Source organism: Epinephelus fuscoguttatus, linkage group LG7, assembly GCF_011397635.1.
Source record: "Epinephelus fuscoguttatus linkage group LG7, E.fuscoguttatus.final_Chr_v1".
NCBI classification, from domain to species: Eukaryota; Metazoa; Chordata; class Actinopteri; order Perciformes; family Serranidae; genus Epinephelus; species Epinephelus fuscoguttatus.
In genome coordinates this window covers 14,869,023-14,894,727 of record NC_064758.1, presented here as the reverse complement: position 1 = coordinate 14,894,727, position 25,705 = coordinate 14,869,023, and the positions used below count along the sequence as shown (strand labels likewise).

Genomic DNA, 25,705 nt, shown 5'->3' with positions numbered 1-25,705 from the left:
TAGTGTCGTTTGTCTAAGATAACAGTTTTAAATTTTCTTGTGATATCAGCTTTATTATCAACTGACTCCATAATAATTTTTTGTCATAAATGTAATTTTGGGTCATTTTGCTTTTTTATTCTGGCATCCATGCTTTGTCCTCCGTGCTCAGATCAATGAGTTTTCATTAGAAGAGACAAGCTCAATTTGATATCTGGAGATAACATTATAGCTCCATTTTCAATAATGGTAAAGTTTTGTTTATTTTGCCCATGGTGTCTTTTTTAAATTAAAAACAGTAAATATTCCTCTTGCATTGACTTTCCACTCTCTTGATGTCAGACGAACCCTGATTCACACAGTCACACAGCATAAAGGCCGGCACAAGACGAAGCTCTCCTTAGCGCTGGCCTCATTTGCTGTCAGTAATAATACTAGCGTATCAAATTTAACAAGGTAATTATTTATTGATTAAAATGCTAACGAAGCATAGCACCTTTGAAATTGGCACATCATTTGATTTGACAAACGTATACAGGACCCAGCTTGAATTCATATTCAAATCTTTTTTATTTTGTGCTGTTTGCCCTGATGGCTGCCCTCCCCTCAGACTCATTCCAAGAAATTCCCTATAGCACAAGCCCATGTTGTTTTACATTTTATTAATAGCAACATCAGAGTACTAAATGTACAGAGGACGAATCCAATGAGAATCGCATTTACAGTGCTTGCAAATACAGAGCTTAGTAGTACAAGAGTAACCAAATCAAAGTCACCTGGAAATCGAAACGTTTACCAATAACTACAAAAGGAAGAGATGTGGTTCATAAGACACAAAATAAAAGTTATACAACATTTAGCCGTCACAGAGACAGACTGGAGTCCCTTTTGTGGAGGTGTGTTGTGTGTGTTGTGTGTGTTGTGTGTGTGTGTGTGCATGTATGTGTGTGTGCGTGTGTGTGTGTGTATGTTTGGTTTGTATATACTATAGTCATAGGTCTTATACAAAAGTTAACAGAGGTACTCATTGATATATTAAACACAAATATAAAAAGTTTTCAGAGTCACAAAGTACAAACTCTTCATTTTTATGGCGACAACACAACTCGAATCAGGTTCCTTCATGGTAGGTATGGATTGTGATTGTAAGTCAGCTTCGATGAACAGACCACTGTGTGCCCACATGTGAAAAGACCCCCCCAGAAAAACAAACAAAAAAGAAAAAGACAAAAAAATCCTATACACCTTCCTAACCCCTATAAATTGAAGCTGTTCTTATATTTATGGATTTTTTGGACACCCCATCCACTCTGATTTTGATCAACTCTCAGGGAACAAGCGATGGATCTATATTGTCCACATGTTCCTCACTGTGTCACTTGTTCCAGCCCTAAACTTTATGCTGAAGGCATTGTACAGCGTTGGAGGCCTTCTATGCAAATCAAATGCCGCAACGGCAGATTTGGGTCATGCAGCTCATCTCCATCTAGCAGGGGGATTAAGGGAGAATTGAGATGTTGCAAACAAAGTGGTTTTTTTTCTTCAAGTCTTTGACTGTATTGATACGCACTACAGTGACAGTGCCTTAGCTCTTGTGAATAGAAAAGTAAAAACATGACCCGAGAGGAGAGTCGGAGCCCTCCGCTTTAGATATAGTAAGCGCACAGTACGTGATTTTTCTGAAATGATGAGGAGAAGCGGAGTGAGGAGCTACAGTTTCTGACAGGCTAAAAAATGGATTTAGTAAAGATACACATCAGCCTATGAAGATAAACTTTGTCCTTTCCTCTGAGTTTAACTTTTTGTTGTCAGATCAAATAGCTTCTCCTTCCTGCTGAGTCTCACCTTGATGTTTGAGCAACCTGCTATCGACTTTTGTTTTAAATAAAAACCAGCACCATGTCACCATCAACACCGACTCTGAAACATGTTTCTACACTAACCATACACCCAAAGACTGTGATTGAACATAGTCAATACATTGATTCCTCTCCTCTCGTGAAAGCTTCCGGTGATGTGGGCAAGAAAAACAAGCCTTGGCCTTGGAAATGTCCAACCAACATCTAATTCAAACACATATGTCAATAGGTTGCAATCTGTATGTCTGACATGCAAACAGGAATCGCAGTCCCTGCCTGGGAGTACGCGGCACATCCTTCATCTTGACAGGAAAACCCTGGTTGATTGATAGCTTGTTTGTGCTGAAGGGAGCGTAGGTTTCGTGGGCTGCTGGAGAGACAGAAACGGGAGCCGCAAAATATTCATTCGTTGTGAAAAAGGCATGTCAAGTCTTTGGTGTCTGTTTAAGACTTTTCTACTTTTCTCCCACCCCACCCTATGTCCCCTCCCCCCCTGCCTTTGCCTGCGCTGCTCTCAGATAATGTTTCCTAAATCAAATCTGACCAGCGAAGTGGAATCATTTTCCTCCCTCTTAGCTATAATACACCACGCTCATCAGCTATCCTGAAATATAAACTGAAAAGGCAAGAAAGCAGTAAGGCATTTCCTTACATATCAGTTTGATTTCAGACAGAGGTAAAAGGAGGAGGGGTGATGTATGCCGATGTCTCCAAATATCCTGTTTCAAATATATATCATAGCTGCTAGTTACCTCTGTCCTCGTCTAAATGTCCTTCAGGAATGCAAAGCAAATTGCGTTGTGTGGTTGTAATGAGGGATGCTATCAGTGCAAACAAGTATTTCAAGGCTAACTGAAGTAAAACTCTCTTTCCACACAGAAAGTCTAGATGTCCAAGTTTCCCTTAACAATAATCTGGTCTTGCAGATTTTTTGAAGAATGATAAATCAGTCCCACACACTCATTACTAGCTTGGTATCAAATTATGACAATTTTCAGTCGGGTCACACTGACATTTAACAACTATCATGTACAGTGTTAGTAGTACTGAAACTTAGCAACCTTCTTTAAAGAAACTGTTTGCAGCAGTTGATAGAACTAGCATGGTCACAAATGATCATAAGCCCAAATTTTAAAAAAAGTTGTGGGTGTAATAGGGAACTACTTCATGATACTTCAGCACAAACCTCTTACTGTCTTCAGTATGTAAGCTTGAAGGATAATTCATTATCGGTGCAACTTGAGCCTTATTTTCTTAACTCTTTGGCATCACTGCTGTGAGTAATAAAAACATTTTACTCAACCAACTTCAGTGTTGAGATCTTGGAACACAGCTACATTGCTAAAAAAAAAAAAAAAAAGCAAAATAAGTCCAACACGGCATGAGCAGTTGGGTTGTAAACAAACTCCTCGGTTAGTCAAACTTATTTGAAAGATAAAATAAAGGCAGTCTGTCAATGAATCCACCACAGTTTACTGACTTCAAGGATTATTTCGTGCGCTTGTGTTTTACCCATAGACTGTATATAAAGATGTTTAACATGACAGCTCCCAAAACGTAAGGCTAAAACATCTCGATTGCCCCCTGATGGCTGGCTGCAGAATAGGTCATAAACCCCGCCCCCTCAAAGTTAGGGGATTGGATATGGGCCAAACTACAAATTCAAATTACACATCAAATACATTTTTCCACAATCTTTACACATGGGCGTAGAGGTAGGACCTTGATACCGCGGCCCCTCCCCTAACCACTACTGCACAGACTTTGACTCGAAATGACTTCACCAGCGCAAGATTGCAATGATCCTCTGCTAAATATTTTGACTTTTTTACACAGTGGGAGGAAGCTGAGAAGTGTCACCCATCTTTATATGCAGTGTATGGTGTTAGCTGTGTCACTGTCTTCCAAGATTCCTGCACATTTAGTGTGTAAAACATCTGCTAGCCTGGTTGTTACTTTGGCCAACATTCCTAAAAGAAAACACCTATGCTTGCAGCTGTTCGCACCGGTGGTGCTTCAAGCCACATGCTAACGTCAGCATGCTAATACACTTGTACAATACACAGTAGTACAATGCTACCATGCTGATTTTTAGCTAGTGTAATGTCTACCGTGTAAACAGTCATTTTATAGCGTGTTAGCATGCCAGAGAGTTCACCATGTAGGGCTCATCCTGTGAGCACCATGAATATCTCCACCAAATCAATACATTTCAGTCTGCACCAAAGTAGTGGTGGATTGATCAACCAATAGAAATAAGGCCCAAGTTGTAAAACACCAGAATTATCCTTTAAAGATGGTGCTAAATGTAAAAAGTGAATAGCTTCCCACATCATTGTGCGTAACTCTGATCTTTTTTAACCAGATCAATTTTCGTAGTTGCATCAAAAAGTGAAATCCAAACAAGTACACCATCTTCCTTTCACAATGCTTTCTTTAGAAATCTTTCCCTGATGATTCCATATGCTCATAAATGCTAATATAGGTTAGTTTTCGCAGTCATTACAATACGTATGTGGCAAATCGGGGCAGTTGTAGCAATATGTATATACAAAATATGACAAATGAGTGCAACCCAGTCTCGATCAAGTTTAGTTGGTTTCTTGGCAGCTACTGTTGGATTTACACTGTTTTTTTATCATGTGATGAAACACTCAATATTAGAATTCATGTAGAAATAATGCTAAAGAACAGAAAGTCATTGGTTTCCCAGCCAACCATGAACACAGCAGAACCCAAGATATGATCACAACACCTCTTTGAACCACTCAGTACTTTGAGACATTCCACCTGGAAGTCACTCCCCACATCTCTGAACTATTGCAGCGTCTACTGAAGTATTATACTGGTTAGCTAAAGATATAATACAAGTACTGCTTGAAAGTGCAGGTAGGAAGCTTGGCACAAGGTTAGTTTTGTGTTTTAAAAGAAATACTGTAGTTACACATGTAAACAAAGACACTATCCCCGACCTAGCTGAAACCTTCCCAAAAACTGGGGGAGGTCCTGAAAAATAGAACACACCTGTACACAAATAGAAGCAAATATATAGAAAATACATTTACACGTGTATAATATACAGTAAGTTTTCGTAACCCTCTGACTAGTAAGATAACACTCTTCATTCAAAAAAATATATGTTATGTCAAAGAAGCAACTCGGCAGCCTGACACACACAAGTGAGGCTGAATTGGTATGGGTCATTCATGAGAGTGATTTTCATGTTGTGAATGGGCAAAAGCAAGAGTTTTGCACCACAGTGTTTATCCCAGGCCGTCTCGGCACCTCCCAAATGGCTCACATATACAGATACTGATCACACTGGGACGACCTGTTTCCTTGAATCCTTTAAGGAAGTGAGTACAAGCCTGAAAACAACCTAAGCGAATTACCAGAGATCCACTGTCGACACGCAATAAAACCAACCTTTTAAATCTGTACATATTGCTGTCTGCAGCCAAGAAAAACGTTTACAATTACAGAATTGTATTTGTGCTTTGTACAAACCCACAGCACAATAAAAGGTAGATTCATAGGCGGCTTCCTCAAGAGCTTGGTAGCACAAAGGTAATCTGTCTTTGAGAGCTTGAGGTTGATAATAAAATTATTGGGGCTAGAAAGCTCTCAGGAGAGCTTTACTGTCTTTCCTGACCATGGAGTTCCCTCACCTTGACTTAAGAGATAGTTTTAAAGCAATTTGGCAGCGGCTGATTGGCTTGTCATAATCCCCTTACTTCAACAATGCAGTGACGGAGTGTTTTGGGTCTTTGAAGAACAAAATTAAACTCTTTTTTCTCATAAGTCTGTATCGTATTTTCGCTCTGTTTCCTTCGGCGTGAATTAAAGCAATCTATTTGTGCACAACCCACATCGTCCTGGCTGTGATAGCTGAAATTCTGATATGCTAGAAATATTGTCCTCAAGTATTGAGTGGATCTGGCTCTGGAGAGAGCTAACTAACCTCCCACCACACATTCGGCAAGGGAATTTCCCCCTTTGCTTTCATTTAAAACGCATGATGCGGATCATTCTGGATCCTGAGGGACACCTCTTTCACAGCTTCTTCTTCATTCTTAGCTGGAAAACTGAGGATCATTTTCATGTTCCATCTTCAGCAAATTGGTTCATGTTCTTTTTGACTTTCTGACTGTAATTCAGACTTTTTAGGTTTCAAAAATAATTTATCAAAAGTGAATCTTGGGAGTTGTGTGGGGATATTCATTTACTATCTGTGGAGGGATTAATTTTTCAATCTCTTTCCTATTTATGCAAATTATCACATGAATGACTTGAATTTGAAGCTCAAATTGAATCTATTCCACCCTTTTAGCTTTGCAGCTCAGATCTAAATCATAACCAATCATTGAAATGTATCCAAACAGCTGCTGAAACTGAGACCAACATGAAGTGTGCAAGAGAGCTAGACAGACCTGAGGCAGTATGAATGTCCTGTCCAGCTCCGTGCAGTCTGTTGTGGCTGTCCTTACGCAGTCTATTCATGAATGCGCTGCTAAGGGATTCGTTGCAGCAGAGATCCTGCACCACAGAAACCTTTTGTTCGTTTTGTCCATTAAACCAAATCAGGTACAAATCTTTCATAATAACCAGTTGGAGCAGGCGTTGAATTGGGTGTATTTAGATGGTTTCTTTGTTATCATCTCAGCTGGGGTGGGAGTATTTAATTAACAACGCTGAATCCCAGGTGCTTCGGACCTTCACTGTTAGGGCTGTGGCAGACTCTACTGTGTAAAAAAATAGACATAACTATTCTGTTTTTAAAATGGGACCTATAGAAACAATGTTTTAAAATCAACTGTTCACTAAAGCATATACCGGTTCTTTTTTTTTTCCGTCCTCTCTTCTTCCAAACTAATAGAATAGTGCTTCATATAAATATCTTTTAGATTCTTTTGTAACACATTTCTTAAAACTATTTCAAAACATATTCAAATACATTTGTAGCATTTTTTTATGTTTCACATTTCTTAAAAAAAATAATAAAACAAAACAAAGAAAAAAATGTAGTTGGAGTCGATACAGGGTTAATATAGCGCTCTTTGTTTAGTCCATCAGTTGTTGTTGAAACTTCCATCTATCCAGGTTGTGGCACATAGTGGCATTATTGGCACATTGTTCAGAAATACAGTTCATCTTCCACCCACAGCAGCTCCTTGGGTTCCTTTTGTTCCCCCCACATGTCAAATGTTTTCCTTGAGACATTTGTGACGTTCACAGTCTTGTCCCACGCATCCTGTAAATATACCTATATATAATCTATATCTAAATGACTGTACGTTCCTGGAAATATGGAGTGGCAGCGTTGTGGCTGCTCTGCTTGTCATCTCTAGAAAAATAAATATCTTCACCAGTGTCCAAAGAGTGATCACACTATTTTACAAAAGAAGCTGTTTTGTGTGTTTCTTGTTTCCAACTGGATCCTGTGGAGAACAAAATCACAATTACCCCTCATTATGAGTCCAGCACAAAGTAACACAGTCACTGTAACACAGAAACAGGCCAACTTCCTAATTATATGTTAGGGGGAATTGGTATCTCGCTCTGACCTGGAAAACATGCAACCCAATGCCTTCCTCGAACCAGATGAAAGGGCAATGCTGTTTTTAAACTTAAGAAATAATTAGGTGTGTGGGATCTTGTGTCTTTTAAGGCTGCAGCATCGGGGAAATGCTGCGTAGAGCTGAGCTGACTGAGACTAATGTGTGTCCAGACATCGGCGAGGCGCTGTCCTCTCACTACGCTACCTGCAGGGAATCTATTCCTTTTAAAATCTGGGTCAATAGCAGACGTTACACTTCCCCCCGGGCTTCCAGCAACACTGTGGGGCCAGAGCATGTGTTTAACTTTCACGCTTTGAATTTCAAATGCAGGCCATTCTGGCGTACATTAGCCATGCATAAAAAATATGTCACAAGTCAAGTGAAAGTGCTCCTACACTCCTGTTCAAAATGTTCCAAATAATATGTTATTGGTGTACCAATGAGAGCCGTGACATTAATATTAATGCAAGTGTTTGAGATATGAGCAGTGAAATCATTAATTGCGAGCATATAGCTCATTAATACTGTTATATACATAATTAGTTTCATATCGCAACCTCTGATGCTGCACTGAACTGGATCCCTCAACCCTTTTTCATCACAGCGCAGAAGACAGAAAGGAGCATAATCATGTCACAAATAACAAACATATGCCAAGTTGCCTTCTATTCCCAAAGTGGGGCAGCATCACCACAGGGATCGAGGTGGCTAAGGCTCAGATGATGATTTGCAAGGGGGACAAAGTAGCACGGTACCCACCAGAGCGTGAATTCAGGAAGTCTCTTCCACCCACAGGAAGTGAACAAGGCCTTCAGCTCGTCAACAAGAGATCTCAAACCATTTCTCTGACACAAAGGCCACAGGAATCAGTTGTCTTTCAGTGGGGGAGGGCCTGTAGGATAAAGAGGTGAGAGCATGAATTTTAATGGGGGGCAATTTGATTGGTTAGCTTACATAATTACATAGTATGTGTCATCAGTAGCTTTTAGCCTGAATTGATTCTAAGGTGACATTACTGCCTGACAGGTTTCCTCAGAACACAAACTTCAAACATTCTCTACGGCTATGTTCACATTTCAAGCAAATGTGGCCCAAATCTGAATTTTTTTGCTCTCATGTGACACAGATCTGATTTTTTTCAGAGTAGCACAGACACAGAAATCTGGGCCACTTTCACAGGTGGCCCTGAATCTGATACATATTTGATCACTGGCCAGGCGACTGTGAGAACTGTCACATTGGAGTAATGCCTGTTTTTTTCATACACCTTTTTATCCACGTCATTCTATGAATAATTTTGCATCGCAGATCACTCATCATGCAGTGTTGGAGCAGTCCATTAAAACTACAAAAGACTGCTCACCTAGAGCAACGGCCTTGTGAAGCATTGACAGAGATAATGGAATGTAGCCCTGGACATTGTAAAGTTTTGGAAGAACCGTTCCTCCGTGAAACCACTCCTGACTTCTTTCCCAGCTACACCCACAACTCTCTCTATGTATATGAACAGTTCAGGCAGAAAGATGGGATCTGGATCTTACTCAATAAACTTTTAGTGTCACTGTCAACATTGTACCATTGGTTAAAGACAACAGAGATCTTCGCATTCTGTTGTTGCTAAAAATCTGTCCGTCCTTCTGTGACTTTCTTAATAGATAAATGCCGACACTTCGGACTGTTTACACCAGATGAATGATCTTACCCTCACTGCCAGCATAATGAATCTGTTACAAGGTTTGGATACACAGAGTAAGTGTGACCATCTTTGCTGGCCCTGCAGCTTTAGATGACTGTTGTTGTTATCCACTCAGACAGTAAACACTGTCAAAACTCCACCGAGCTTATTGTCACATCACGTATAAATAAAAGTTTCAGGTATAATATGCCTGATTTCTATGCAAAACACACCTGCCTTGTCAGGTTATATCACAAAGAGAGACACATCTTCACCCACAGAGAGGATTTAAACTCAGAGCAAAATGCAAAACACACCAATGACTCACCAGTGTTACATCTTCTGCCTCCCTTTTGGGAGCAGCACATATTAGCTGGGTTGGTAAACATGGCTGTGTTGTGTGTACTTTGCTGATACCACATTGCATGACTTGTAGGTACTGAAGTTCAGTTTTCAAAGTGTACGTATGCACCTGCCTGCCATCTGAAATGCTGTCGAAAGATCAGTTAGTCAGAAAATGGCACAGTAAAGACTTCACATCCCGTTGCCCTACATCTATAAATTGACTCACTGCACAACAACATAAATCGCTGGTAGGTTTAGATTTTTTCGTGTGCTGCTTGAGTGTGCCGAGGCACACTGCGTGGCCAAGTGTCGGGCAGATGGACGAAGGATGAGGCAATGGACGACAGACGTTAAAGCAACCAATTAATGTGTGGCTTTGCTGGGAAACAAACCTCTGACTGAAGCTGACTGTGGTTGAGAGGAAGAGCACACACAAGGGAAACAGGGTGAGGAATCAGAGCATTTTATGAAGGAAAAAGCTGATTCACCACAATTGCTATATCAGTGTATTCTCTCATTCACTTGTCATCCCTTTCAGTGCTTCATAAGTTCATGTGCAAGTTTTTAGAACATTTACCCCCTCATAAAACCATTATCACCAGGAAATAGACATTGATTTTTTAACCAGATTTAAATTGATTTGGCTCTGCTATTCAGCATGGGGTTTCATAATATTTTGGCCGTTGAACTGTAATATTATTAATGATAATATCTGTAGAGGACAGAGACATCACTTTGGAAAAGCCTGTGGATTTCCAGTGCTGGCTGACTGAACAAATGTTCCAGTGTGCATCCATCTTGTGCTTTAAACAGTCCTGGGCTGGCGTACCTGTTTCCGTTGTAAGCAGTCTTGTAGACAGGCGTCTGCTGGATCATCTCATCAGTGTAGATGGGCACGGCAGTCCGAACGCACTCATGTGAGCACTGCAGGCTGTCATTGTAGGCAGTGAATATATCCACCTTGCTGGGCACCCGGGCCGGGGTGAAGTCTGTCAGGTTTTGGCAGCTTTCTTCCTGCTGGTGGATCTTGCGCTGATGGCTATTGTGGCGGCCATTTCCCGACTGCGCACAGCTACAAAAACACGCACCAAAGACAAGAAACAAACATAAAATCATACCTTGTACCCTTCTCATCGTCTGCGAGTACTTGTGGCAAAATGTGAGTGTACTTTTACAGTTAATGCCATTATGAGTAAAAAGTAAAGGAATCTTTCCTACCAGTTTTTAAGGACGAGTGTTGTGATCAAGGCTGCGATAACCATAATGAGAGACACAGTGATTGTGATTATCTGGTGAACTGCCAAACCTGCAAAAAGAAAAGAAACAACAAAGATTTACAATTGCGGAGGAAATGTTTTTGCTCCTGTTGCTGATGGCACATGCACTTCACTTTTCTTTTGTTTTCTGTACTGTACAAACCCACTGCACTCCACAAACTATCAAGGGCAGCTCACTTGATAAGTAGAGGATGACAACCCAGAACAATTTTGCTCTTCCCTAAGTATTGATGACACTGTCATCCACTGCTATTTATAATTCAAGAGTAATATGAATTATTCCATTACAGTACAGCCAACTGTAATGGATAACCAAGTCCAAGTTTTCTCAAAGTACTTATAAAAGTTATTATTCTTATGTCATTATTTTCAGTTTTATTTGCATTTTTCAAATGAATCCTACAACAGCAGACCTATACACTAAAACAGGGACACTCAATTTGCTTTGCCCAGGAGCCACTTTTGCAAAATGACAAGAGGCCAGGGGCCAGTTAGTAAACAAACATAAATAATTAAAATATACATAATTAGTCTGGACCTCTGTTAGGGGATTCCCCCCTGGCACTTAAAAAAAAAAAGCTCTATTTTTGTGCTCCTTTATGCACTCTGACGCCTTATTTACATTCAAAGTACAAAAAAATTCCCAGTGTGATTCAATTTCTTTTCATTTTGAATTAGAAAATGGTCGGCGGGCCACCCGACACCCTATCGCGTGGGGTCGTGAGTTGAGCATCACCGCTTTCAGAGCTGGTGTGCTTTTTATAACCTTTTCTCACCTGAACGTATCTCGGTAGATTTTGCCTGAAGGCTTTTTATTTAAACATTAAGTGGGAGCAAATTGTTTGATATGGTATATCAAATAAAATGTTTGATCAAAAGGTGGTCCTGATAAGTAGCCTGAGTGCTTTGAAAAGGGAGCCATGTTAATACAGGATGTAGAGGACTGAGGATACACACATACACAAGCATTAAAACTGGTTTGATAGAGAGTAAATTAGCTGTTGATGCTACTTTTGAGAGCTTCAAAGAGACACATTTAAGACACTGTTAGTGTTTATTAAGCATTGAATTAAAAGGTGTTTTAAAATAGATTAAAGCAGTAAGACATGCAGAACAATGCATGAATATTTGAATGTAAATCAAACTTAATGTGACCATCTTGAAGTGCAAAATTCTGATAAAATTAAAGCAACAGCAATGCTTGCACAATTCACACGTTGCCAAACTACACCATTCACAGAATGTATCTTACGCTGTGTTTTTCAATTGTGGATTGATACCAACTGTACAATGTGTCAACCTGATTTTACACTGAATCAAACTAATACTTTAGAAGCACATAATTCAGAAACAATGTTTTGAAAGTTCTTTACATCTGACAAGAAAATCAATTTTTCTTTTTTTCTTTTTCAGGCTACTTAAAGCTGCACTGACTGAACACTGATTGAAAACGCATCATCTAACAGGTACTATTACCCGAAACATGGTGAAATGTCATATCATGTGTGCAAGAAAACAGTTGCCTATTCAAACATCCCGCAATAGAAAAACATATCATTTATTTGAAGTAGTGTCTCTGGTCATTGGCTTTGGATTGAGCCCAACATTCACTCTCTTTTTGGTTCTGTTTTGGTCTCTACCTATTCCTGAGCAAAATGTCTGGCTCTTAAGCTGCTGCATGCATCACAAGTTTCACCAGCTAGTCATAAACTATACCTGTCTGTTGTCTGGTGCTGGACAAGTACAGCCCCATATACAACTAATTTTAAACAGCAAATACGTTTTTGAGGGAAAATGTAATGCAAAGCAAATTACATTTTCTGTTAACGTAACAAGGTGATTAACGTACCTGGCGAGTCGAAAAAATGTTGATACTGAACATCAGAATGTTCACTGACAACATATTAAATTTTTCTCTGCCAAAATAGGTAATCTTGCATTTCACTATCCACTCACACACTCTCTTACAACCTTTTTTATTAACATTGAACTGAAATCACAATCTTTCTGGCTCGAGACTGCGGCCAACTGGTTTGATTTTGCGACCAAATTTGTAATGTATGGACTGTAAACTCTCAATTTTTTTAAAAATCACGTCACATCCTGTCGCACAAGTTGTCAGTCAGTGCGAGGGTTCGAGGAAAGATGGACGAGGAGAAACTCATAGCTGAAATGGAAAACCATAGTATTTTGTATGACACCACACATCTTTTTTTACAAGGATACAAACCAAAAGGAGAAGACGTGGTGTGAAATTACAGGACTTTTGGGAGTGAATGGTAAGTTCACTCCCAAAGTTGGCACGTACCTCCACCTACTGGATGCGTTTCTGCAACGCTGTGCCACGAATTTACATGGCTAAGGTATGGTTACAGAATCTGCCCTGCCGTGTTGTTTGCCCCCCATCGTTGATGCTTGCAGCTATGTTGTTAATGTTGCTTTTTTAAAAGTGTACAATAAGATGTGTCACTGTGAACTGAAAGCAAATAGTCATTTCTGCATTTGTTGTCAAATTATTTATCAGTAATACAATGAAAATCATAGGGAAAGTGCGTTGCAAGTCCATTTACGGTTTGCACCCCTAAACTAACCACCAACAGAAGTCTAGACATGAACTGAGATTGTGGTATCACGGTCATGCACTTTGTACGTCCTGTCTATCCCAACCACTTTCCTGCGAATCCAGGGCAGTACATACTGTAAATGTTGTCTTTTATTAGCTCAAAGAACTGCCTTTGAGCAAAACCCACACAGCGATTACATCGTCACCACAACGTAACAATGAAAAAAGCTTAGTAATATACAAACAGAACTTCGAAGAGACAGGGTTAGCAGGTGGCCTACAGGAATTTGCAGACCAGTAACCCAAAATAATAAGCTAAAAGAGGCTAAAATGCTTCATAGAGCTGTGGGGAACTGACAGGGTGGTGATAATTCTCTTGTTTTGTCATTACAAGTAATTCTTATCACATTACACACATCACATCATTTGATCCATTGCAATATAACAAAATTGAATATTCCTGCTTTGAGGAACCATAGACACCCTGCTACAGCCTAGGAGAGCTTATTGATTTCAGCATTTCTGTGATAATGTGATGTACTGAGGTTTTGAACCACAGATAATAAGTGACAATGGGAAATAGTAACTGCAGCCAGGTCTTCTCCACAGGTCACAAGCTTTCTTCTCTTCAAGCGCTTACAAACCAACTGTTAATGTTCGTAATGCGGGCCGTTTAAGATCTACTTGAACTTGTCTGCCCCATTATAGAAAATCATTATTGGACAAATTAAACCTCAATTATCGTGCAATTGAAAGGACAGCAGAGACACTGGTTGATAAAATGACAACTTTTACGGACTGGATCCTCTTTACAAACCCTTGTAAGGATTGGTGACTTTCACTGATGTTGGTTGATTTGAGAAGGATTATAAACCTGCCAGAGCAGAGAAAACCACATCATCATACACAATTTTGTGACACTTTTATGGTGTATAGTCTTGTTTTGTTTAGCTGTTTGGACAATGCAAAGCCCTACAATTATGTATTTAAATGAGAAACTATGCAGCCGTTTGCATCTGAACCAGCTTGCAGATATGAATGCAGACCTAAGGTTCTCTGCTTGCTCCCTTTGTTCAGTATGGCTAAAAGCATTGTTCTTATTTAAACTCTTAAGACTCCTGTGTGTGCTGATCTCTCACTTTTGCCAGAGGACAGTAATCCACAAACAAAACTGTGCGGTACATGTCTAAAGTGAGGATTAGTGTGAGCCTATTCAACTGTACTGTATGGTTAGTGCGTTGTGTACGTGTGTGGGTGAGTGATAGAGCATGAGACCGTCTAGGACACAATGACACACTGCAGCAGGTGACATGCTGCAGGAAGGAAAAAAAACAAAAAACGAAAAAGAAAAGCCGTCATGATGAAAATGCCCACGTGGGCCTTATACATCTCACCTCTCCATCAGCCAGCTGCCTAGCTGCTGATCCAAGCCAATTTGTCTTCGGGAAGGCTCAAAAGGAAGTGCCTGCTCGGTCATTCTGGAAAAGCACACGGCCTCTCCTCTGCCTGCCTGCTGCCCGGACAGCCTCCTCTTGGATAATAAACTTCTGCGGGCAGGGCCGTGCAAAAGTCAGGCCAGGTCAACCTTGGATTAATGATATCTCCGGCTGGCTCAGGGAAGCCTTACCTTCCCAGCGCAATCAGAGTCCCTTGCCACGGCAAAGGCACATTAACTTATCTGGCAAGTCATTTGCATTTCCCTCATATCCCCTCTCCATCCTCCCTCTATCCCTCTCTGCCTGTCTCCGGCTGACGTCAAGGCTGTTAAGTTGAAAGTGTTCGGTTATAAATTAACATCTGTCCGAGTTCAGGCATAATAGAGCTTGCCCCTGACCTTGATCAATAGCTGAGGTCTCCGCTGAGAATTGTTTCATTTTACATTGATGTCGGAGTGAAAGGGGGCACTCCCCAGTCCGGAAATTTCAAATTAAAAGCTGTACTTGGCAGATTCTTCCTGTAAATCCACAACTGATTAAATCACATTATGGCACTGCATCAGGCTGTGCTCTGTCCCTGCGTCTAATAGACACTCCTCTGCCCACGCGAGGGAAACATCTGAGTATAATACAAACTGTCATAAAGTGCATGCAGCCATCGATTGGCGAATGTGATGTCAGTGAATACAACGCACGCATGTTTGGCAGCCCTGCCGGTCTGTGATTTTATACCAGAGGAATCCGATTGGCTCAGCTGGTAAACACAAGCCTGCTGTGTGTAGTTTGCTGATGCTATGTTACATGTTTTCAGGGTATTAAAGTCCAAATAGCTCATTAAGAGTTACTTCAGGCTGTCAGCCGAAGCCAAAAATATGTATACGCTCCTGGTACAACACTTTAATGAAACAAATGGACCCAAGAACATGAGGTCCAGCAGCACAAACACCAACATTAAGTCTATTATAACCTCATTTGCTGGGCAGTATGTTTAAGGGTGCAGGGATGATAGAGCAGATAATGACACAAGTGACAAATCAGAGTGCAGAGGCCGGTTCTATTTTCATCCAGGGCTGCCAGTTAGAGGGAGGGAAATTTGGCCTGGCTATCTGAAACTCATTGCGTGCTGGCAGTCAGGTTGAAATATCACCTTTGGCAGTCACCTTGCTTTAGAGATACCCAGTTAGGTTTTGTTTGGTCAAATCACTGCCAAACAAAGAGAGGCTGAGAGGGAGATGGATGGAGAGGGGAGAATGGACAGATACAGAGAAGAGAGGACAGCTAGCTTGTGACCTCTGTGGCAGCAGGATTTGAGCCCCCATCCAGGCTCCCAGCAAGAAATAAATGAGATTTTTTGCCTTCACGGCCATGACAGTTTGATGAACATGTCAAAGAAAGGCATGGTGGTTAAATGAAATCTCTCCTTGCTACCTACTTTTAATAAAAGAACCCCATCTTAGACACAAATACGCAGTGTGGGGTCAATAAATGTGCCTTGTAGGTAATGTCTGGTTTGTAGCACCTTTGATAACTCCTCAATATTATTTGTACCATTGTCACATCATATTATCTCAGTATTTTCAGGCTGAGTGCATTAAAAGTGTGTGTATTAATCTTTAGTGATACAATATTTGTCTCAGTAAAGTTTAACATATTACATAACGATGTGTAATCAAAGAGGTGTTGCTCATAGTGGCAAACCCAAAGAACTATAACCAGCCTCTGCAGTGCCCGTCAGCTGTACAGAGTTCTTCAGCTTATTGTTTTAGTTTTAAGACCTTTAACGTAACTGTAAATAAATAAATGGTTGCGCCTCACTGATCTCAAGGGCTGCACAATTATGGTTAAAACAATAATCATGATTATATTGGTTAAGACTGAGATCGTGAGTAGCGAACACGATTACTCACTGACTTTGGAAACACCATCCATTTATTACCCTACATAAAACTTGTCTTTTTTACAGTGGATTTTCTTCAAATTAAAAACTATTCAACTAAAAAAGAGAGTTGAGGTGAACAAACATGCCACAGCCTGTCTGAGAGTGAATTTATGCTTTTAGGGAGCTGCAGAAGCACACCGCTGGAAAGAGAAGGGGTGCGCTGGATTAATAACACAGGACAAAACAAGAGCACCATTCTGAGCGCAATAATCGTTTATCACAATTGTCTCGTTTTCAAAATTGAAGAGGCCAAAATCGTAATTGAAATTAAAATCGCCCAGCACTATCTCTCTCATCAACCTTGTTTTCAAATGTGGTGGGCAGCTGTTTTTACTGATAAATCTCAGATAAAGCCACTGCATGCTACCTGGCAAGCATCAAACAGCAGACAAAGTTAGTGACCAGCTGCTAAAGAGCCATATATTACCCTCAGAGTAGGAGGACATCAAAACAGAGCTAAAAGGAGAATGAATATAGGAGTCTGGATGTGTAACACTTTTGCAATAACAACTTTAAAAGGTGATAAAATGTCAATGATTTGTTTGCAGTTTGTTCTGCCGCCCCCAAGTGGCTAAAAAATCTCTTAATGCTGCTTTAAGCTCAAACCTGAGGCTTCATAGCTCTAGTCAGAGGAGTGTGTATTACATTCAAAACTGAACACATTTCTGGAGTTGTAAGGTGGTATTTAAGGCTGTGTTTATGACATACATCACACTGCTGTGATGTTGTTAGAACTGGTCCTTATCAGGGAGGTAATTTGCTCTTGCAAACAACAAAAAGGTATTGGCAGCTGCTTTACTGAAACAAGATAATCCCGAAATGTCATTTCAGTGTGAGGAACACAGAGCTGTGTCTAGACAGTAACTCTCGGGTACTAACCTGAAAGGTCAGCAATAGCTTAGACTCTTATTTCTACACACAATGCTTGCCATATGCACAATATGTGATTTCCCTTTCCATTAAATAATTAGTCATGAAGAGCATTTTAACATTTTGAATGAAGGACAATAATGCATTTTTCACCACGGACAGTCTGAAAAGCACAGGTGTCACTAATTGCACTAACGATGGCTCTGTTGTATTCAAGTGTCCCAGTAAGTCATGACAGCGTGACAGTGAGCCAACATGCACAATACCAGGGCCATGAAACTGAATGGGATTCAGCCATTATTAATTCTATGATTTACACCTGTGCTTTTCCTACTGTGGCATTTCAAAATGTCTCTTCCTATTTTTCAAATATACAGCAAGTAGAAGACAATTACAGTAATATATTTTCTTACACTCCCTGAATACGTACAGACCTCATGAATAAACTTTCTCCCTCTAAAAACAATATTAATCATTTTTTAATTGTCATGACAGACAGCATCCTGCAATAATAACAACATCAAAATGATGTACTGTACTTAAAGAAATATGTTCCATATCAGTGCATATTATTAAGGCCAGCCATAACATCAGGAAAAACTTAAGTGTGTAGGATTTAGGGGGATATATTGGCAGACATGGAATATAATATAATAGGTATGTTTTCTTTAGTGTATATAATCACTGAAAATAAGAATGGTTGTGTTTTCATTACCTTAGATTCTAAGGCTTAGAATGAGCCCTTTATATGTACATAGGGAGCAGGTCCTCTTCCACTGAGTCCGCCAAGTTGCACTGCCATGCTTCTACAGTTGCCCAGAACAGACAAACCAACCACTGGCTCTAAACAGGGCCATTCGCATTTTCACATCAGCTACTGTACCTAGCGGCCCCTCTGTGACGAGTAGGGGAAAAATACAGATTTTCAATGTAAAACCACTTCATTCAGTGTTTATAAATCACTGGGTCCATTTGGAGAGGAAGACACCTCTGCAGATAATTTGGCGCCTGGTAAAAACCCCCTGAACATCTGCATCTTTGGTTACTAGGGGAAAAAAGGTGAGCAGACATTAGCAGGTGCTGGGCTAGCAAACTGTCTGCAATGAGCCAAACAGCCTAAGAGAAACATCGATTTGTAACTTGAAACAGCTTTATTTGGTGTTGTTACCTGTTTTAATCAGCAGGTCAGGCTGTTTTGGAGAGGAAGAGACCTCTGTGGATAATTTGGCTCCCAATTAAAACCTCCTAAACAATGAAGGAATCCTAACCAGAAGTTCATACTTGGCATACAGGAGAAGTTTCAGCTGGCTGCTAAATACTACACACTGCTCCTTTAAGTAAACAAAAACAATTCAGCCTCTATGTGCAAGCATTTATATGGCAGTTTTTGACCTTGCTGAATTCCTGACTTATCTATCTCCAATTTGCATGGTGAATTAAGTGACATCTTATAAACTGCAGGCAGTTTGTCCTCTGAGTAACAGTGCCATAACAAGGCAATACTGGACGAATGAAAAGGAAAACAGAATTTCTATGTAATCATTTTGCATGTATGTATGAGTTATTGTCAGTCTTTACTTGTGTGTGTGTGTAAGTTGGACCGTCTGTATGTAGCAGTAAGCCTTATTAGGCATCCACTGCAAAGAGCCATTTAGGGCTAATGGTGCTTACACCCACGCAGTGTTGGCTTAAAAGCTCCTGAAAAATGTGGGAAAGGCCCCTCATTTGTAAAACAGAGTTGCAGCTTACAGAGGTTGAGCTACCTCACTCCCACACACCACAAAGCACATTTGTACAGGCATATTCAATACACGCTAATACCCTGCATGACCCCTCCAAGATCGCCTCCCCTACAGCCATGCACCTGAGCAGGACAGGTTGGGGGAAGACTTCCGTCAAAGGCAGTGTGCTGATAGTTAGGAATTGCCAATTAACGTTGGTGTCAAAGTGTCAATCTGGGCTGATTTCCACTGAGTCACCAAGCAATCTAAAACACTTATTGAAAAAGAAGGTGCTGAGAGAGAAAGAGTGGGACAGAGAGAGAGGGGAGGGGAAAGTTGAAGACGAAGAGATCAGAAACAATTACTCTTACATGCCTTTTCTCTCAGTGTCAAAGGCATCACTGCATAATTCAGTCAGGCTGGATGGTAAATGGTAGACTGGCCGAAATAAAAGAGGGTCGCTGAAGTATATTGCTTCGATGATGGCATCCTTTACAGGAAGATACACTTGTCTTGTGTGCCTGCCAGTATTAGGAACAGCACAGAACACACAGTAGCTCTTCCTGTTAACAACAGACAAATGGAAATGACTGCAATTTTCAGGTGGGTGTAAAATGGCATTGCTACTGAGGCAGCTTCGATCAACCATCCGGAAATCTGTGAGCTGTCATGTCAGAGACAGGAGGCATTTTTTACCAAACAAAGCTTTGCTGGATTGTTAGCAGGTGAATGGAGTGGTAAACATACCATGCACCTGCAATGTTTTAGCTTTGATTTCCAATCCCTCTGCATGCTCTGTCATCTCCTCTGTCTTTCCTGTCAAACAACACTGTCATTTTTCAACAACACTGAAGTACCTCAAAAGTACATCTGCACCTACTGATCACTTGGTGACCAAAATTGCACAATTTTCACCGTGAGCGGCCACGTCTGGTGACCAGCCAGTCAGTCTCAGATATAGCTGATCCTGTGCCGATCAAATTTACACGCATGCTCTGTACGATGGTTCATGTTGTGTGAACAGTGTACGGTAACCAACAATTGCCAAACGCAACCCATTCACAAAAGTTGTAATTCATTCCCATGCATGTTGGGAATGCACATGATTTGGAAGCTACTGTTAAGCTTGTGCTAACTAGCAAACTACTGTAGGTAAGGCCACCCAAATCTGTGTTTTTAATTGATGAATTGCTAATCAATTTAGCATTTTCCTTTCACCTATATGTAGTGGTTAGCTTTGGCTTTTCTCTGTGAAACTTTTAAGGTTATTATCAACTACCCCTGTAGTATGCTAGTTATCTAGACTGCTGACTAGCAGACTTCGGTACACCACTTAAATCTGTAGTCATCACAGAGTTGATAAGTAGCTCAAGCAAGGTAATGCTAACTTTTCCATGCTAACTGCTTCTAAGTCTGGGAGGTATAGCTCAATAAAAACACAAATATGGTGGACTACTCCAGTCTAGTAGTTAACCAGTTAGACTAGACAGGCTCAAAGTTTCACAGAGAAAAGCTAATGCTAACCACTTCATGTAAGTGCATGGAAACTGCTAAAATGATTAGGCTAATATCATTAGGCCATATTTCAGGTATAGCTAGTCAATTAAAAACACAGATTTGGGTGGTCCTACCTAGTTTGATAGTTAATCTATTTAGCTTTCTAACTAAGGAGGGTTCATTTGATGCAGTTTATTCTGTGGCAACAAAATGTTAAAACGCTGGGTGACGTTTCTTTAGCTGAAGAAAGCTATCAATAAAGTTTCAACTTATCACACCCCCACCATCCTGAGAAATGGTTTGACCAGCCAAATGAGCTGTTTGTGAACTAGGTTTTCTAATTATATAATATAACATTTATATAATAACATTTTTGCCGATGCTTAATGAGACAATCATCTTTGATATCATATGCATTTTTACAATTTCAAGCTAAGTCTCCAGTGACTTAAGGCCTTTACATACTCCGCAAGAACAGAGAAATTTGTTCTCTCTCGCAGGACTGCAAGAAAAGAATGACGTCATTTTTTTTCTTGCAGCCCTGGTTTGGGAGTTCTTGCAGCTTGTTCTTGACACATCATCTGGGCAGAACTTTTTTCTCGTGTGGTGTCCGAGAACTATTGTGTGATTGGTCAGAAATTTGAAGTGGGTATGGTGACGTATGCGGCAGTTGGGGAGGGGCCTATGAGGACTTCCTAGGAGTTCTGCACTCTGCACATACAGGGCTTTAAAATAACATGTTTTTTCTCTGTCAAATGTAGTTCTTAGAAAAAACAAACAAACAAACAAACAAACAAATAACTAAATCAAAATCAGGCAATCTCGAATCAGTTTTAAAAGAATCGGAAATCAGAAACTGCCATTAAAATGCAATCGGAGTATCTCTACTCAAAAGCTAAAATAAATAAAGCCAAAATAGAAAAACAAATCGGGTCATATTAAGATTCTACCCTATCTCCTCTGATTGATGGAAACAATCTCCTGTATCCAAAACAGTGTCTCAGTCAACATCTGCACGTCTCTTCCTTTAGGCAGATGTGTCAAGCCATGAAGAAAGAGTCTGAGCAGCGGAGAAACAGAAAGTGAAGCAGCATCTGCTCAGTCTGGCCCCTTCATCTCCTCTTGGCTCGGTTTCCTGTAAATCAGGGAAAGGGGGTTTGACTCTGCACGCCTGTCACCGGGCATCAGCATTTAAGTCCAGATTTAACGCTCGAGAAAAGGAGATTCATTTTTACCCACTTTATTCAGAGTCAATACAGAGAGTAATGGCAAATTTATTGGATTGCCATGGTAACCGTTGGGAAAAGTGGTTTCTCTCTGTCTCTCTGTGTGTCTCTCACTGCTGAAGAGGCTGTATTGTACGCCTCTACAGGTCTACCACAGGTCAAAATGCTGCATTACAATGTTCACTGAGCTCGCTTCTTTAAAAATAGATCGCCAAGACACTTAACATACATTTTACATGTGCTCACTTTGCTTTACAGTGGATGTAGACTTACTTATTTACTTCATTCATTTAACCCTCCAACCCCTTCACAAACTTGATAACGTGACGTGAACTGTTGCCAGATGGATCTATTTATTTTAAATACCTGCTGGCTCCAACACTGGATACCATCTTTCACCCTAAACATGCACTGAATGTGTCTGTTTCAGGAAGCTGCAACTGGAAGACTCTATCAGGAACACATAGTACCTTGTGCTTGCACCACACGAGCCTGTAACATTTAACCTTGCGACTCTCAGACCGTCTAACAAGACCTAAGTTATCAGTAGTGGCTTTACTGACTGCAGTTTTAATCATCTCATATCCATAATGGAGCTGACAGCTCCATCTGCGTGGAGTAGAGGGGGGTCGCAGTTACGAGCAGCACAATCACCGGGAACAATCAGTGAGCATCTGGAGGCACCACAGCTATAACCCCCCATCACCACCACCTCCTCCTCCTCCTCCTTCTCCTCCCACCTCCTGCATGATGGCCAGAGTGCTGTGAGAGCAGGATCAACAGGAGGCATCAACTAAGCCACAGCATCCAGACAAACTCGTATCCAAATTGATTGAGCTTTGCACAAGATACGTTCTGATGCTGAGAATTCACACCGGTGTCACATTATCTCTACACAGGAAATTACACATGACATTTAAGTTATTAACCACCAGGGCTGGATTGTCTGTCTATTTCTTTTTTTTCCCACAAATACTGTCATATATTGCATACTCCGGTGAAATGTCAGGAAGGTATGAAAAAATAAATACCACCAAAGCCTGACTAAGACTCATATGCTGACAGCTGACACTGATAATTGAAAAATAGTGCATGAAAATAGTGCAAAAGGGAATCAAACTAATTAAATTAAAAGACAGGAAGTAGGCACAATGTATTTGCTTAAAGCCTTTTAACCGATTATAAGCAACTTTAGTGTCTTCGTCCTGGGGAAGAGCGTGCACTTGTTGGATGTTCTGCACTAACAGAAAGAGTTGTCCCTTTTGTTGTCCTGCACTATCAATGCCAACAGTGAGTGGGAGTGGAGACACATAGCCTGCAGTCAATAAGTGCAACACAGACAAGCTGTGGCGAGCTGTCATGTACTTTCTGTGTCATTACGTAGTTGGTCTCCAACCAAATCAAACCGGTTGGCAAATTGTCACACAAGAAACACTAATGGAACAAGCACAGAGCTTGTCCATGTGGATAAAAAGTCCGTGGTTCATTTCTACACACTGACTGACTGCTACACACATTAGTTTACTCAAACACTGACTACATTAACATGCACACAAAATTTCCATTGTGATACAGGTTTTGAAAAAACAACACATTGGGTTTAGATATATAAGTAAGGCTTTTTTACCCCAATGTATTATCCAGTGAAGACGTGTGTGTACAGAACTCAACCAACTGACATTTTGCAAGGCTGGAGTAGAGATGTATGTCCAAAAGAAAATCCCACATTTCAGGTCGGACAGAGAAATACACCTACTTTTAAATGTTATAAAAGACTTGGATATCTGCAGCTTTTTAGGTATGCACGAATATCAAAATGGTGACCTTTTCAAGAAGGCGGTTGAAGGAATGAAAGAGGGAGGCTGTGTTCATACAGTTGAACAAGCCAGCTACTGGTGGAAAACTATTTTGACAAAAATAAGCAACATATCACAAGCAGCTCCAGCCATTCCACTCTTCCATATTCTAATGTGATCATTGACATGTTAGGGCATGTTAATTAGAGTATGCACGGCTGTGTGTAAAATATATATTCATTTTCATTAGCTATGTAAACAGCTCAGCAGGAATATTGTCTTTTTTTTTTTTAGAACTGGAACATTTAGTGCGTATAAATGTAGTCAGTGTTGTAATCCTCGCTGGACCTTCATCAGGCATTATAAATAAATAAAAAAATGACAACATATTGTTGCTTGTGTGATAAATATATGTGCATTGATGGCAGGTTTAGCAGATTTGTTCTAATGTTGCCTTATTCTCAAAAAAAAAAAAAAAATGCACTGGCTGACCTAGTTCACACTTACTGATACAAACAAAACTGAATATTTGACAGTCAAGTCATATGGCAGATTTGCCATCTAAATAATCTGTCACCATTTTACCAAACAAAAAGTATTTTTTATCTGCACTCTGGAAGCAAATACATTTCCAAATCTGAGGGCATAGAAAGCTTCAAACCACAGAGTTACAGATTAAAAATGCCTGACTAAAGTTGAAACAAAACTACAACACATACTATATTTGCTATACTGTCCTTAGCTGGTATCACACACAGTGGTACAAACTGGTAATTCAATGAAGTGACTCAGAATGATCAGACTCTGCCTGTTAGTCCAAAGTGTGTGTGTTTACTGTGAAACGTTTGACTTAATGTGAGGAGGCATTTTAGGATTCAGGAAACTGGTAACTTTTCCGGTTGGCTCTGAAACCTACTGTATTTCTTTGCTGTCGTCAAGGTGAAACAGATGCATGTATTAATGATTACATCGGACCCTTATACAGTCTATGATTGGACCACTGTCGATCTAGAAACTAGAAGATACAGATTGTTCAGTGTGTACAGCACTTGTATGTGAGAAAGGCTTTTTGGAATCATATCCTCCCTCTGCTCACTGCTGCCTTCCACAAACTACCACTTGCATCCATGTTTGACAGTGATGTGCACGCACACACACCCCCACACACACACAGCATGAGATGATTATGGTCATGATACACACATGCCTTACGTGGCTGAGACAAAGTGCACTAATGGCTTGAATTTATGCTGGTTGCCTACAGTATTCATGAGTCATAGTGAATTAGTTCATGCAGACCGTTTATTGCAGGGGTGAATGCGCATGCTGTAATCTCACAGTTCCTGGGAGCCTGACTAGCAATGATATATATGAATTTTCAAAGCTGCAGTGGCTTAAGCATTTATGTGAAGATGTTATTTTTTCCAAAACTGAAATATTTTAGGAAAACACAAACAGGAAACACAAACAGTTCCTATCCAGTTAATGTAGCTGGCAAAAAACACAAACCCCACATATAGAAAAAAATGCTGCCAATGAAATGGCCAATGGGAAAAAAAACAACACTGTATATAAATATGGAAATTGTTGGTCAAAGTTCTCCACATAATACAGACATTTCATGAGCCACTTGTCATTTCTACATCAACGCTTTAAGCCTACAATTAGCTGTGATGTCAGGGTGACTGGGTCCGTTTCTCCCAGAGGTTTACTCTGAGCTGAAGCGTTACTGTTTGAGACGCTGGATGAGAAAGACAGAGATGAGACACAGAGCATCTTATGTGCACACACACACACACACACACACACATACTCTGTTTACTAGGACTAATCAAAAAGCGAGGAATTGCGACAGTATTCCGGACATGATGATCATTTCCCCCACACAAAGGGTTCATGGATATGCATGTTTTGCACACTGCCACACTTATACTGAAATGTGTCGGCCTTGCCATAAGTAGATC

The 25,705-nt window shown here is 40.4% G+C and overlaps 1 protein-coding gene across 1 annotated transcript in view; it reads right to left on the bottom strand.

Annotated features, from left to right (window-relative positions):
- Positions 1-917: 917 nt before the first annotated feature.
- The window catches only part of ajap1 (adherens junctions associated protein 1), a 68,613-nt gene continuing 43,825 nt past the window's right edge, over positions 918-25,705 (bottom strand). The window contains exons 3-6 of the mRNA XM_049581250.1: positions 10,635-10,722; positions 10,246-10,488; positions 8,156-8,288; positions 918-7,276 (exon numbers count right to left, since the gene is read on the bottom strand). Coding sequence (XP_049437207.1) covers positions 8,216-8,288; positions 10,246-10,488; positions 10,635-10,722 — 404 coding nt within the window. The 3' untranslated portion in view covers positions 918-7,276; positions 8,156-8,215. The remainder of the gene's footprint in view (positions 7,277-8,155; positions 8,289-10,245; positions 10,489-10,634; positions 10,723-25,705) is intronic.